This window comes from Rhinolophus ferrumequinum, chromosome 14, assembly GCF_004115265.2.
Source record: "Rhinolophus ferrumequinum isolate MPI-CBG mRhiFer1 chromosome 14, mRhiFer1_v1.p, whole genome shotgun sequence".
Lineage (NCBI taxonomy): Eukaryota > Metazoa > Chordata > Mammalia > Chiroptera > Rhinolophidae > Rhinolophus > Rhinolophus ferrumequinum.
This window is the reverse complement of record NC_046297.1, coordinates 61,472,015-61,488,407: the sequence shown is the minus strand read 5'-3', so window position 1 is coordinate 61,488,407 and position 16,393 is coordinate 61,472,015. Positions and strand designations below refer to the sequence as shown.

General features: G+C 43.9%; 1 protein-coding gene across 16 annotated transcripts in view; it reads left to right on the top strand.

Annotated features, from left to right (window-relative positions):
• Window positions 1-16,393, top strand: part of MTSS1 (MTSS I-BAR domain containing 1) — a 151,058-nt gene that overhangs the window by 113,663 nt on the left and 21,002 nt on the right. For 8 of the 16 annotated variants that reach the window (XM_033126859.1, XM_033126861.1, XM_033126869.1 and 5 more), the window contains exons 4-7: window positions 5,353-5,437; window positions 7,653-7,744; window positions 9,091-9,165; window positions 13,187-13,198. In XM_033126859.1, the coding sequence (XP_032982750.1) occupies window positions 5,353-5,437; window positions 7,653-7,744; window positions 9,091-9,165; window positions 13,187-13,198 (264 nt within the window). The remainder of the gene's footprint in view (window positions 1-5,352; window positions 5,438-7,652; window positions 7,745-9,090; window positions 9,166-13,186; window positions 13,199-16,393) is intronic. The other 8 variants (XM_033126874.1, XM_033126866.1, XM_033126871.1 and 5 more) reach the window with 1 other exon arrangement.

The window sequence follows — 16,393 nt, the reverse complement described above, 5'->3', positions numbered from 1 at the left end:
GTGATCAAAAATTATGGTGAATTTTCCCATTCTGAGCAAAAAGCTATTCAGATCAGAGTGTGTGTCTATAAATACTGTTTGATTAATTTATGACAGTACATTCAGCCCTTTCTCATATTATTTTGGGGCTAAAGATTACAGCAGTGAAAGAGTACATTTTTAAAAGTGAACCCAAACTAAGGAAATATTTATGGTTCAAATCCCAACATTTACTAATGTGTAACCTTGGGCAAGTTCACTTAACCCACGTCTCAGTTTGTTCACCTGTAAAATGGGGATAATAATAATCCCTATCTTATAGGATCACTTGTAATGTGCTTAGCACTCAATAAATGTTGACTATTTTCATCATGAAAAAAAAATTATGGTGAATGTTTAAATAAAAAAATGTATTACAGTATAAGACACACTGCCATCAATCCCCTTCAGAATACTTCCCCTTCTTCAAACACACTCATCCCATCGTTCTTGCCACTTTCTGAAGCGGTTCTGGAAGTCCTCTTTCGTGAGTGTCTTTAGTTGCGCTGTTGTGGCTGCCTCGATGTCCTGAACCATTTTGATTTTGGGGAAGAGTCAGAAGTCGCACGGTGCCAGATCCAGTGAATAAGGTGGATAGGACACACTGCAATGTTCTTATTTGACAGAAATTGCCATACCAGAAGCCATGTGTGACATGGAGCCTTTCCATTGCAGTCACAAAATACAGTGAAAGCTGCTGCCAAGTGCCATCCAATGGAAAGGCAGGGATTTTCAATACAGGAAGCGGTGTGTCAAACCTTAGTAACGGTGTGTGACAAGTTTTAACTTGTTCGGTGCAGTCAGTCGAGTGTGAGCTATGGTGGAGAGAAGGCGTGTTTTAAAGTGTGCTGTAAACCATCCTCCACCAACACAATGTTCCGTGTCACACATCGCTTCTGTTATACAGCAGTTTCTGTCAAATAAAAACATTACGGTGTGGCCTCATCCACCTTATTCAGTGGATCTGGCAGTGTGTGACTTTTGGCTCTTCCCCAAGGTCAAAATGAGTCAGGACATAGAGGCAGCCACGACAGCGCAACGGAAGACACTCAGGACAGAGGACTTCCAGAACTGCTTCAGAAAGTGGCAGGAACGATGGGATGAGTTTATTTGAAGCGAGGGGGAGTATTTTGAGGGAGATTAATGGCAATGTGTCTTATACGGAAATAAAATTTTTTTATTTAAACGTTCACCGTATTGTTTGATGCCACCTTGTATAGCCACATCCGTGAACCTATGAATATGGTACCTCACACGGCAAGGGGACTTTGCAGAGGTGATTCAGTTAAGGATCTTGAGATGAAGGGATTATCCTGGTGGGTCCCTTACAGTCATAAGGGTTCTTTTAGGAAGAAGGGTCAAAGTCAGAGAAGATGTGAAGACAGAAGTAGAAGTCGGGAAAGAGAAAACATGCTGCATTACTGGCTTTGAAGGTGGAGGAAGGGGCCATGAGCCAAGGAATGCAGGCTGCCTCAAGAAGTGGGAAAAGGCCTAGAAACAGATTTCTCCCCTAGAGCCTTCAGAAGGAACGGAGCCTTTCTGACACCTTGGTTTTAGCCTGGTGAAACTGATTTTGGACTTCTGACTTCTAGAACTGTAAGATAATAAATGTGTGTTTCTTTAAGCCACTGAGTTGATGGTGATTTATTACAGCAGCCGTAGGAAACTCCTACACCATCGTTTCTCGAGGCTGACCTTGAATCAGTATAGACCTTTTCTAATGTAGTAAGAATCTCATATTTATTTCTATTTATTATGCATCTCCTATAGTGTGCACATAGAAGATACATAGATATTTACGGATTAAACAAAAGACAAACGCAGTTCCTGGGCCTGCCTCCAGGTATAGCCAGCCTGATGATTTGCTCTTAAAATGGTAAATGTTGGTTCCTTCATTCAGCACTCGTGCTTGCGTGCAGGGCATACAAAATCAAGCAAGATCTTGTCCTCACTCACAAGCTGCTGAGTGGGTCTCAACTGGACATTTGATTTCCATAAATACTCTCACTGTCAAATCGGAGCTCTTCCAGATGTCTGCTCTGTCTTTGTAGCTAAAGCCAGTTTCCTCTGACGCTTTTTCAAACCTGCTGATTTTTTTTTTTAAGCTTTAGCAAGGGTCAGGAAGAGCATAAGGCGTTGTTAAGCATTTCCACAGAGAGTGCTATTTTTAGGGTGCCCCATGTTGCCCAGATCAGCAGTAATTCTCACGGATGGGTCCCAGGGTCCATGGAGTATGTCATCTGCCTATCTCGTGCCCTTGTGCCCAGCTGGACAGAGACACTGCTGTTTGGAAGATTTCCTTGCGGTTCTTTGTTTCCTCCTCTCTCGGGGTTTCCTGTGCTGCAGAGGCCCAGTGGTAGAGCACACGCAGCATGTTTAGAAACTGCTTGTTATCATACCGTACATAGTTCAGCTGTTTCTGGAAAGCCATGGGCTTTCCTGGGGGGCTAGGGGGGAGGGATAAATGGCCATCTATGGGAAATATCTGGGAAGGAGACAGAAATAATGGATCAGAGAAATAGGATGAGGTAAACGAGCTTTGAGGTGATCTTTGTCAACCATAGACTTCTCTTCTGAGGAAACGGAGGCATAGATCATCAATAAAACAACTCTGTACCATTTAGTTCTCTGTAGTACTATGTTTCCCCGAAAATAAGACCTATCCGGACAATCAGCTCTAATGCGTCTTTTGGAGCAAAAATTAATATAGGACTGGGTCTTATATTAATTTTATATATTATATAAGACCCGGTCTTATAGTAAAGTAAGACTGGGTCTTGTATTAATTTTTGCTCCAAAAGACGCATTAGAGCTGATTGTCCGGCTAGGTCTTATTTTCGGGGAAACACGGTGGCTTAGCAAGGATCAGAGCGCAATCTCCTGGTACCAGTGAGACAGTTTGAGGCTCAAGAACCAAAAGTGGGGAGCTGGGCTGCAAAGCCCTAACCCCCATCCATAACAGTGTGTAAGTTAGTTTAGCAGAGTGTTCTAGGCTTTCGGCTGTGCCCGTTCCAATCTCCCTTTGTCTGTAGCAAGTGCCATGTGCTGAATGGTTAAATGCATAGGGTCTGGAGGTTCGTCCTGCGTCTGAATCCCACTTACTAGCAGTATGACCTTGAACAAATTACGTAAGGAACTTTTCCTATCTATGAAGTTGGGAGTGATAATAATTCCAGCACAACTTGGAGAGTTGTGAGGATTAAATGAATTCATATGGGCAAAGCAGTTATCCCAGGGCCCTGCTCCATACGAACGATTCGCCTTCCCTTGACCGTAAACATCACTCTGCAGCATTTTAGATGACTGCATGCTATTTCATTGTGTGGCTGCCTTGTGTGGTTTATTTAACCCGCTTCCTATAGTGCAGTTTTGTTTCCAGTTTTTACTGTTGTAAACATTTCGATGACTATCCTCATAGGTAAGGATTTGCTCTCATCCTTGATTATTTCCTCAAGTTAAATTTCTAGGAGTAGAATTGCTGGGTCAAAGAGGGAACGTGTTTTTAAGGCTTTTTTTGGTAGATACCGCCAAGTTTTCATCCAGAAAAGCACTATTTTACCACTGCTTCCAGCAGTGAATGAGTGTGCCAATTTCCTTGCACGGCCAGGTTATTAACTTTTAATCAAATGAAGGCCCGGGGAAAATAGGAGCTATTTCCTTGGGGATAATGTGTTCCTTGTCCTTCTTGTAAAGCAATAAAAGCTTAAGAGAACCTGAAGGGAGCCCCCAAGGTGAACTGCTCGTGTGAGAACAGCGCCCTCTACTGGTTTTCCCTGGCGGACAGGTGTGAGCTGGGTCGGGGTAGATGGTCAACTAATTCCTAAGAGAAGCTGCAGGTGCAGGAACTAAAGGGCACCATTTTTCAGACTTCCAGCCATTTAAACAGTCTCGGTGACATTTAGTTCTTGCTTGAGTTCTTTCATCGTTGTGCTTCTCAACGGGAGCAGGGAGGGGTTGGGGTGCTTTGATTTCCCAGGGAACACATTTTTGGATGTCGTGTATTGGGGGGCTGCTACTGACTTCTGTTAGATAGAAGCCAGGGATTCTGCTACACATGCTACGGTGCACAGGACAGTCCCCCAACGAAGAATCATCTGGCTCATGTGTCAATAGTGTTAAGAAACCCCGTTTCGGAGGAATGTGAGAATACCTCTCAGAAGGCTTTTCTTTTCAGACTAAAAATATAGAAATATGAATACATAATATACATCTCTATTATTACTAATTTTTTTTCCAGTTCTGGAAACCTGTTAGTTTTGCAGAATAAAATGGGAAAAGGTGGAACTGAAACAACACACTGGCATTTCTGGAAGAGGAGGCTGAGGGGCACATACAACCCTTTATAATGTCATGCGGACGAATAAGGGAGGGAATGTTTTCCTGTTGACTTTGTTAAACCTGCCATAAATTCCTGCGGCTTTCCCTGGAAGGCCTTGTCTGTTAAAAAAAATAGTGCTTTATTTGGTACTTTCCCCCCTCTGCTGCCCCCCTCCCCGCCTGATTTCATGATCCTCAGTATTTTCGTAACATTTATAGTTGTACTGTCCAGGGCTCAGTGCAGAATTACCATCTGTAGTTACAATTTGCTCCTCCCTCCCTCATGCCCAAGTAAATGCTGATTCAAGCACTGTTTCTAAGTGGGGGAAGGAAGGGAACTTCAAAACTAATCTTAGAAAAGGGTGTGCCTGAAGGGAAAAGCATGACAAGAATTTGGGGAAAATCAAACTGAATTGCAATTTACTTCAACATCTGCTGGGTTTGTGGGCCTCTTTCACCGGTGTTACCCAAAGCCACGAAAAAATACTCTGTTACTTCCTTTTGCTTTAGCCTCTCTATTCTCGGAAATACTTGTATGTGTCTTGAAACAATTAGCTGGAGTGGCCTTATTAGATGTTCTAAATAATGCTAAGAGGATTATTTTTCCAGAAGTGGAAGGGGGAAAAAAAGCTACCGCTTTCCCCTAAATATCAGATACTACTTTGATCATCTTCCTTGGGAAGTAATTTTCAGACTGCAGGTTATTGACCATTAGTGCATTGTAAAATCAAATTCTGGGTCACAATTAGCATTTTAAAAAAATCAGAATAGGAAATAATGGAGGGTATTGTATATAGTAAAGGTACCTTTTGTTTTAGTGATTATATAAAAATATGTCACCGTGCGTGTCTGGGTGTGTGTGTGTATGTGTGTGTGTGTGTGAAGTCTGAAAGATAGTGGCTTAGGTTTTACAACGTGGTGAAATCTGGCTTGTTTTTGAATTCTTTCATTCTCTCTCAAACATGTCAACGATTGTGGCCGTCTCCCGTCTTCAGCTTTGCCTCTGTTGCCTTTCAGGTGGTACCAGGGAGATTGGCTCCGCCCTCACCAGGATGTGCATGAGGCACAGAAGCATAGAGGCCAAGCTGAGGCAGTTTTCGAGGTAAGGAACACGTTTTCCCCAGATCTCAAACACCCTTGCAGATCTCAGGTTAAGGAAGGGGTCTGTGTGGCGTGTGTGGCGTACCTCGCCTCGAGTGGCCCTGCTTTCCTCATTGCATTTAAATCCCCACAACCCACCTGTCATCACAGCCCATCACTCTCACTCAGTGACCAGGTATTTGTTGAGCATCTGCCGTGTGCCAGGCACTGGTCTGGGCTCTGGGGATACAGTGGACGAGCAGATGGCTGGGTCCCTGCACTCGTGGAGCCTATACCTCCCTTTAGGATCATCTCTGTGCTCCTGTGTGTCTGTCCTCCGGCTCTGTCAGTGTCAGGGGCAGTGCATTCTGCTGAGGCCCTTGGGTCCCCACACCCCAAAGGAGCCTTTGAAGAGGAGCCGCTGTTGGAGAGTAAGGCATCCCTGCCATCCCGTTATCTGTGTGCTCCCTCTAAACCCACCGCGGAGGACAGTGGCAGCTCATAGCGCCTTCCACACTGCCAGCCTCTTGTCTGTTTTACCAGCATCCAGAGTGGGTCGAAATGGCTGGCATGGGGATTTAGAGTCACCGTGTTCAAATGAGAGTGGACGTTCTTCCTAGCAGATCAGCATAACTCAGCAGTTTCATACTGTTCTGCTTTATGGATACCAAGTTGTGTGAGTGGCTGCTAAAGTGAAATGCCTCTGACACTCCTGGCAGGGCCACCACGGGAGGCAGCAGAACACAGTGGGAGGCAAGAGAACACAGCAGGAAATACCTAGTCTTGGAGACAGCCAAGCCTGGGTTCAAATCCTGGGCTGGCCACTTACATGCTGTAATGTTGACTAGGGTCTCAGCCCCCTGTAAAATGGGGATAATAATCTCTAACGGGTTCTTGTAAAGACTAATGAAATGTCCATGTGTTTACAGCAGAAAGCAGCTGGTGCAGCAGGTGATAAAATCTAGCTTCCTTCCCTCCTCCTCACAGCTGGACAATGCTCCCCGACTCACACACGCCACCTTGTTTTATTCTCAGGCCAGTCCCATGGCACCTCTCACCCCATTTTAGTTATGAGGAGACACCAATTCAATAGCCACTGTTTATTGAGCACCTACTATATGCCAGGCACTGCTTTAGGTATATGGGATATAGTGGTGAATAGGACCACACCCTGCTCCATGGAGCTTATGCTCTAGACACTAAATTAACCTGATATAACATCAGGCAGCAACAAACAACACAAGGTGAAACACGGAATTAGGGGATGGTTGGCCTGATGGGTATTTGATTAGGGAGTGACTCTGTTTAGAACAAAGATTTGAACAGTGTCCTGGAAAAAGTAAGGGTGTGAGCTGCGCTGATGGCTGAAGGAAGTATGTGTGAGGGAGGGAACTGCACGTGAACCCTGATCAGAAAAAGAGGGAATCGTACCAAGACCGTAAAGGTTTTCAGGAAGCCCAGCATCAAAAAGCAGTCTGAGGACACCTTCTTAGTAGTTCTCACCAATGCAATTTAAGCGATTTATGGGCATTTTCTAATTTTTCTACAACAGCTCATGTAGGAATGGGCCAATTATTCTTCCGTTGCACAGACGAAAAACCGTGGGTTCCATGACTTACACGATTGGTCTGTGTGGGGAGCCACCTTTCCAGGTGTCTAAATGTTGTCTGTCTGGGAGACTGCACAGAATGAAGGTGTGCACCTGGAGATACCTTCACCCCTCCGACCCAGCAGCTGGCCATCCAGCTCCTCTTTCTCCAGGCTGCCCACGATTCGCCTACATTTGTGACTTATAATCCCAAATGCACATCAGAATCGTGGCTCTTGTAAAAATATAGTAAGATGGGGGCCCAACCCTCAAAGTCTCTATGAGCTATGGGGTGAGGCCCAGGTGTCTTTACCTTTTTGAAGTTCTCCTTTTTAAAGGTACATCTGTTGTTCAGCCAGAGGGTGACCCCACTTGTCTGCACCCTTGCTTGTTCATACAAGCATTGGAATATAAATAGAGGAATAAGAGAGATTACTTCAGCCAGTCACATTTCTAGCTTCTTAACTGTCATTGAAAAGCATCCTGCAAACAAGATTGTCAGGGGATTTGGATGAGAACTTGGGGTTAGCATGCTGTCTTGTGTTGCTTCAGGTAACCATGATTTAGGTATGTTTTGACAACCACGTGTAAATCTTGACAACAGAAAGCATCTGTTTAACGTCTCCTTTTCCTTCTCTTTTGGTAAAAGTGCTTTAATTGATTGTCTGATAAACCCACTTCAAGAACAGATGGAAGAATGGAAGAAAGTAGCCAACCAGCTGGATAAAGACCACGCAAAAGGTACAGGGGCAAGCCGTCTAACACATAGTAGCTCTCCGAGAAAAGCTGTGGGATATTGCTGGATGCTGCCTGGTGCCTCTGCTGGGTTTATTGGTGTCACCCAAGGGGCCCCCTCCCCCATTCCTGCTTCTCCTGTAGGTGTTTCAGTGTTGGAGGATAAGGAACCGAAAATGATCCCATGGCAGGATTCAGTGCTGAGTTTTTTGACATGAAACATTACTCAGCAGCTGATAACCTGATGGCTTGGTGGCATTCATTGTGATCAACTGATTTAAAAGTGAATTGTCACACCAGGCTTAACTGCCAAAGATTCATACTTAAGACATTTCAGCACATTTTAAAAACTAAACCTTTCATGATAGAAGCTAATCTTGGGTCTCCTTGCCCAGAAATGGCCACTTTCTTGGCGTATGCCTTCAGCCAGTGTCTTAGTACCTCACATGCCAGGCTTTCGGGACAAAATGGCCCAGACAGACACCACCCCTGTCAGTTTTCCTGGTGGGGGTGCCCGCAGTGTGAAAGGGGCAGGAGACATTGCTCCAAGGATCATACGAGCTGCAGGAAGTGCTGGAGAGGCAAAGCATGTGGGTTGATCTGAGGGGATAAAACTGGAAAGATAGGGTTGGCGAACAGGCGATCCAAAGAGTGTATGAGTGAGAGCCTTGTAGGTGGAAGGCGGTAGAGGGAAACGTCGGGAATAACTAAGGGAATGGGCCGAGTGGGCAATTAATTGAATATGAGGGCTGCAGAGGGGACTGTCATTTTGGATGTCCATGTCTGGATTATGGAGAAAGTCCAGGAGTGGGCGTGGACTGGTGGGGGAAGAAGAAGTGGTTGGCGGGGGCTGTGGGGCATTGGGGCTGCCCCTCTGCGGTGTCACAGCATCTGGCCTCAGTGGGAATGCGAAAGTAAGGCAGCTGGGTCTTTCCCCTGTGCTGTAGTCTGAGGCCCTCTTTCCTAAATTGTAACATCTGGCCAGCAGCATCTTGCCACATGAGTCCTTGGGGGCCTTGGAGAAGCACATAACATTGAACATATTTCCTGATATCTGAGCAGAGAATTTTGAATTGAAAATTTTTCATTTTTAGTAAAATATTCCCAAATGATACCTTTCCTCAATGCTGGTATGAATGCGTAGGGAAAGACCATAGTCCATTTTGTTGTTTTTCACATTCGTCGCACCTCTGCTCTAAAATATCATCATGAGATTGTTATCATGATATTCCGATAAAGCTATCTATTATATGTCACAGTGTGTGCTTTCTGTGATGAAGGTAATGGCTGTTCCCAAAATATTTTCTGTTGAGCAAAGTGGTAAAACGATTCAATATTCTGCTTTCTCTTAGAATATAAAAAAGCTCGCCAAGAGATAAAAAAGAAGTCTTCAGATACACTGAAACTGCAGAAGAAAGCAAAGAAAGGTAACTCAACAAATTCTGCGGTTAATACTGTTACTTTGGGAAAATGAGCATCTGCTTGAGTTGTGTTTGAAGCAGGGTATTCAGTTCAGATTTCCTTATGTATGATGGCCCGGGAGAGCAGATAGGAGCAAATAGAATCCATCTGAATTAAAGTTCTCAAATGCCGACTATCTATTAATTTGAGGCCCTTGCAGAGTTGTACTTGATTTGTTCCCTCCCCCCACCTTTGTCTCCAAAATTTGACAGTTGCCATGCTTATTGTGCATTAGAAGGACACCTATACATTTCTTGGAAGCCTTGGGATCATGCACAAAAGCCTTTATGCAAATGGTCTATTGTAATTATTACAGAAATTATGTCATTTTCTCCTCCATCTTTCACAGCCTATAATCTTTGAAACCCTTTATTAAGTCTTGTGAGAGTGTTAGAAATGGCTGCAGTGGGAGCCAGGCCTCATTGCGAATGGGGAGCTGTTTCATGTGTTATGAGGGTGGGAGCTTGGTGAGGAAAAGCAGACCAGTGCAAGATGCCCCTCCTCTCGCCTCCGGGCTTTACTGTCGCTCGTGAACCAGTTCACTGTCAGATCCGAGGCCTGGCTTTGCTCTTCCTGGGAGTTTGAAGAGAAAGCTCCAGCTACATCCACTTGGCAAGCATTCGTAACATTTTATGAAGATTTAAAATGTAGGGACCCTCTCTTGAACTTGAGGAAGTGACATTCCTTCCATACTATTCTTCTTGATACCAAGATTTTTCAAAATTTGCTGCATCACAGCCGATAAAATGGTCTTTTTCCCATCGGGTTTCTCTGTGGGTTAAGTTTAGCATTTATTTGGGACAACGATCATTTTAGGTAGAAATGCCAAAAAACAAATTTCCTCTTTCCTAAACAAGTAGTTTTTATTTAGGACAAACATTTGGAGAGATGGAGTGGTTTGGTGGAAGAAGGGTGAGGATAGGACAAAATTTTCAAACCTTGGCCTGTCTGAAAAATGTTCCCCTCCATTTCTTACAAAAACCGTAAGATCATTTCAAGATAAAGGCAGCAGCATTTTCACCCATGATCCGATTTTCTGTTAGTATTGGCTCCAGTTTTTTCTGTTGGATGTGTTTTCCTGGTCTTGGTGGTTCAAAATTACCTTCTATCTAACGAGGGTACCCCTGGCAAGCATTTGACAAGTAGTAGGGTTTGTGACCAGAAACATTTTAGTGAGTCTAGTGGTAAATGCAAATAAAACTGCCATCATATTCCATTGAATCTGAGGTCCCATGGAAGAACAGGCTGGTAAAAATTGGGAGCTGAGTTCTACTTAATTCAACTTGGCAGCTTTGAAATAGAGATTATGGGTTTAGAGGGTCCAGTGAAGACGCTTATAGCTTGGCAAATGTTTGGGAGTTTGGTGAAAAGGATGAGGTGAGAAAAAGTAGCTATATTCCCTTCACTCTTCCAGACCTCTCTTTTCAGAGGCCTTAAGTTCTTGGCTGCAGTGATAATCCTTTTATCTGAACTCTGCACAGAGGCCGAAATAGTCCCTGTCTATCAAAAGTCACCAGTATTGTCCAATTAGTAGAATTGGGACCTGTAGGGGAAGCCTGATAGGTTGATTCCCATGCAACACATAAAGGAAGTTTCTGGCAATTAGACTTGCCCAGCACTGGCTCAGGCTGCCCAGAGAGGATAATGAGCTTTCTATCACGGCGCCAGATAGAAAGATTCAGGACACGGAGGGTGCTGGACTGTGTAATGTGAAGAGGTGCTGCTGGTCCTGAGACTGGGGAATAACTGGCATTTAGTTGTGAGGTTTCTCTCCAGGCACTTGGCCCTGAAGCCTGAGACAGTGGAGGCTGTGATGAGGGGTTTCTCAAATGTCCATCTTCTCAGCCTCAGCCACGTATCTAGCCGTCTCAGGCACCATATCCTTCACGGTGGTCATGATGGTGTACTAACATCTACAAGCCAAATCAGATAAGTAACTTGGAATATTCCGGATGATTTCCTAGTTATTCCAGGAAAGTTTTTATTTCTTTCATTTATTAAAAACAAAAAGAAAAACAAAACAAAAAACCTTTTTCCTAAAATATGTAAGTGCATTTTTCTTTCTTTCTTTTTTTTTTTTTTTACCAAGTGCTCCTATTTGTGTATTTCTGGGGTGAATGAAGCCTTCTAGAGGGGACCGGAGTCATCATTCTGAGTGAATGTTTGTGATGGCGTGCTCTTCTACAAACTGTATGGCCTGAGAACGGACTAGAAATGCTACAAGTTAAGGGCCAGAAGAAATCTGCTTATTTGAGGCTTCCAGTTAATTTGGGTCTGGTTAGCTGAGGTTTCCTGTTTTGCTAAAAGCCTCTCCATTTGTTTCATCTCCTTCAAGTGGTAGCTTCCTGTACTCTTGGCTTATACAGTGTTAGGAGTTCCTTGGAGATTTCCACCATGTACTGGATAGACAAATGCTTTGGATACATTTTTTCTTTTCTTTTTTTTTTTTATGTTCTGATGGACCTGAATCTCATTTATCGACCCAAATAATCACTTCCCTTTTAATATGTTTTCAGGAGACTATCAAGAAGCTTTCTGCCATGCCTTTTTTCAGAAACTGTGATCTTTGATCTAAAAATTCTTGTCTTTTTTTTTCAAATTTCAAATGCCTTTGTGCCTTTCAACATGGTTTTAGCGCTTCCCTGGACATTAGCAGACACCCGTGGGATGTCATGTTTGTGTGTGACTAATTTACCTTAATTCTCACTCTACACATATCATTTTCTGTTACATTCTTTCTTTGACTCTTTTCTCTATAATGTAAAGAGTGGTCATTTTTAATGTCTAGGTATTTAAATATTAGCATTAAAAATACTTAAATTTTGTTTGTTTGTTTGTGGTTAGACTTTATCTCAAAATCCTTTTAAAACTACTTGGCATATGCTCCAGCTGTGGGTGAATATACCTTTTTTTGAGGAAGGCAGGTTATTGAACACCTGCTAGCAGTAAACAGTAGGCAGGGAGTTGGGGGCTGGAGAGACCCTCCTCACCCTCCGAAGAGTACCAGGCTAGTAGTGCCCAGGGCCAGGACACAGAGCAGAGCCGGCCTTGTTGACAGGTGAGGGGACCAGAAAAAGGCAACAGGAAGTTTGGGAAGTGGTATGGAGCTGACCCAATAGCCCCAGGCTCCGAATAGCATCTCTTGAGCCCTTCCTTGCTGCTAGATACCAGCTGATGGCCTTTGGGTCCTGGAGTTGGTCATAACCCATCTGGGGAAGTAAGAGAGGACTGGATGTGGGGAAAACTGGGTGTCCCTACTTCGGCCACCTTACTATACAAAATCAGCACCCTTATTTCTCACTTAACGCTCATATTATTAATTTAAATTAAAAAATTAACTATGGTAAAGCCTTCGGTTTCAATTTGTAACTACTAAAAGCTTATCAGGGGCTTTCTTTGAGGGAGAGACCTGGAACATTTTAATATCTTAACTCTTAAGCCTGACATTCAAGTAGTTGAATCTACCATTTTTCACCACAAGGTGTAAAGTTACTGTTATAAACCTAATAAACAGACTCACAAAGTTCCAGACTAGCATATCATTTGCTTTCCTACTAAAATTTTAAGTTCTTTCATCTTTTATTTTCATTTCCTCCACAGCTTAAACTTTGAATCCTTGGTTTTTCTGGTTACGTTAGGATACATTACCCTTGCAAGGTTTTCTTGATAAATCCTCTTAACTGGCTTTTTGTGGGAATACATTCTTCATCTCTCTTTTTCAAAACCTTGCTGTAGTCTCTCAGGGTGATGACGACTAACTAGGAAGGTTTCTGTTTGGTTGAGAAGGAAAGCATATTAGTGAGTCAGGGAGGGGGTGTGGATGTGGGTTCAGTCTCCCTCCTGTAAAATTCGGTGGCGAGCCATGTGGACTGGTTGGCACGTGAAAGAAAGGTAAGACTGCTGCTCGAATACCGGTTTGACTTTATGATTTTCCTTTTTGTGTCAATTGTGTATCCTGCACTTTGTCACCGTGCGCCCTCCTACCAGTGGATGCTCTCGGTAAGTGTACCATCCGGATCTCTGGTGGCTGGTCACCGTGTGGTCCTTGCTGTGGGCTTTCTGTGGTTGTCAGACCTCTGCTAGTAACCGCAGCCCTCCTACCAGCTCAGAACAATCAATGGTGTCTCCTTAATTTCCGATAACTCTAAGCAAAGTGTGTGTATGTGTGTTTCGATCATTTTCTTTCATGGATGTTTGTGGCCTTTACTGGGTTAGCACAACATTTTAAGAGCCTTTGCATTCATCATAATTCAGTTTTAGACTCATGGAAAGAAGAAATACAGAGTGATTTCAACCCTGCTTTTGACAGGAAATAAATATATTTATAAATACATATATATCTAAGTGCAGATATATACGTATGTGTGTATTTATATCACGAACAAATCATGTGGAGCTTCCTTAACTAACTCCCCCAAATAATTCCCAAATCAGATTTGGTTGTATTAAGCTTGCAAAATATCTTTTAACTTTATCTTCCCCCTGGAACCAGAAAGTTCTTTTCAAAACCAGTAATTCATTTTAAAAAATCAAAACCACAGTATTTCTTATTTCAGCAGAGTTTATGAAATGGTTCATTTCAGAGGTACCGGATCTTCAAATTCAATAATCAAAATGATTCGTCTTGACTGAGTGTTGGACCTCATTCTGTGGGTGATTTTGCTACTAAACCTTCAAGTTGCGTTTGGCATCTCGTGGCTGCCCTGTGTCTCAGGAAGGCCTGTCTGTGAGATGTCCGTGTGGCTTCTTTGCTTGAGTGTCCTCTGAGCATTTGTACCAAACAGCTCCAAAGTGGTGTTTGAATTGGATTCTGTGTCTACAGCAAACCCAAGCCACCCAGGTCTGCCCGACAGGTGGGGCCGGATGGCCGCTGTCGTGGGGGACACAGCTCTGCCTCACCCTCCCCTCATGGTGACGTTGGGCCCGTCATTCCCCAGCTTTAAACATGATGATCCTTTCTAGTCCTCAGTGTTGTGGTTATGAAACAGCTTGAACAGTTTTTAGTGTGCCTTTGGAAGGAAGGTAAGACAGCCACTTATTTCCTTATTGTGGTAAAATTCCTATAACGCAAAATTCACCATTTTAAAGTGTACATGTCAGTAGCTTTTAGCACAGACAGTATTGTGCAGTCATTACCACCATCTAATCTCAGAGCATTTGCATCACACCCAAAAGACACCCCCTGCCTGTTAAGCGCCCCCCCCCCCACGCCTTTCCTCTACCTCCAACCCCATTGCCGAGGGATCATGGAACATCATGCTGCAGTCCAAGACCTTACACAGGTGAGAATGGCTCTTCCATCTTCCCTCAGGTGCAGGATTAGGCCAAGGTGTGCAGGTACCCCGATCATGACCTTTTTATCACATTAAAAAACTTGACTTTCAGGACTCTGTTATAAGCCCTTGAAGATTTCTTGGCTTGTAGAGAATTCCATCATGACGGTGTATATTTGGATTTGATGGTGGCCCAACTAGACACCAAGTTAGCAAGTGTCTTCTGTTCAGGCAAGAGATGACAGTGGCCAGGTCTCAGGGAAACGGACACAGGGATAGAGAGCTGTTTAGCAGAAATGTAAATGAAAGGAGGTGCCGGTTTCTGGATCAGGCAGCCAGCCGGGGGGTGGAGGGTGGAGTGTTTCTTTAACTACAGAGCAGGACTCATCTCAGTGACATGAGGATTCTCTGAGACACGCGTGGCGAGCCTGGGACAGTTTCTGGTTGTTCTCCGAGGACCAAAGAGGACCTCTAACTGAAAGTCCATTCTTCAAAAACCCACTGTCCTTACCTGCATGCTGTCCCCTGCTGAAGTGCCCAGTGTTAGGACAGCTGCAGAGACCTGCGCGGCTGCTGGTGGCACCTGACACCTTCCAGGTGCTTGTTACGTGCTGGGTATTGTGCTGAATGCTTCAAGCGCATGAGTTCATTTGGTGTCACAACAACCATGTGAATGGCACCAACTATTCTTTACGTCTCATGGAGGAGTGGAAACTGAGGCACGGCATGTTGAAAGAATAACAGAAATTGGGTTTGTTTGAAAAATTATTAAGTCAAAAAGCCTTCCTTACCTGATTACATCTACCTTTTGATTTGTGCTGCTTTTCACTTTGGGGAACTGATCAAAAACTACCACAAGTGATGAAGTAAGTGTAGGAGAAGATTTATGAAGGGATAATAAGGAGAGCTGCCTTTTGGTTGGAAAAGGACATTTTTCATTCCAAATTCTAATCCCTAGCCTCACCTTGCATGTCCATCTCTGTATTTATATCCTGTATTTCAGTATTTATGTCCCATATTTCATGGACTCTAAGATGCCATCAATTGCAAGATGCATTGTGATTTTCTGGACCACAAAAAATGGGAAAAAAAATCCTGATTAAACTATGATGACATACCATTGATTGTAGGACACATCTTGATTTTTGAGGTATAAAAATGTGAGAAAGGGAGCATCTTCAGAGTAAAATACAGTGCTTGTGGGCCAGGGGCAGATGGAAGTCATTTTGAGGGATTCTAACAGCGTCCTCATATGTCTCTCTCAGGAAAAGAAGTGGCTGTGGTGGTTTCTCTGACACAGTGGTCCTGGCCCAGTGTGTTCTGGGTTTGCTCGCCCTTGGAAAGCCCTCACTGAGCCTGAGAATGGTGTCGGGCTTGGTTCAGCCATGAGGCTCCGGGGTGGGCTGCAGTGTGTGTATGGAGAGGTGGGCAGGTCCCAGAGAATGCTGATCACACCTGACTGGCTTTTTAAATCGGGCCATTACCACGTGGAATGTTTAGCTTCTGACAGCTTGTTCCCTGGGTGTACGTTTGCTGTATGCATGACGCTACAAAGAATGTGGGCTTTCTGAACAAGACAGACGCAGGGCTGGAGTCTGGGCGGTCCCCACACCAAGCCGGTGGCCTGTGCGAGCCACTTAGCCCTCCCTCAGTCTGTGTTCCCCTCTGTCCAAAGGCGGTATTAATTCCTGCCTTGAACATTTATGTAAAGATTAAAGAAAATAGAGTGTAAATATTGGGAAGATATGGGATCTTCCTTTCATTCCAGAAAGCTTTGTAAACTCCCCCTACTTAATTAAAAAACAAACAAACAAACAAACAAAAGAAAAAGCAAAAAACTCAAATCCTTTCTCTTTTAAGGGTGCTAATATGGTCTGTGACATGGTGCCCATTAATGGTATGTGGCCCTGGGAGCATTTTC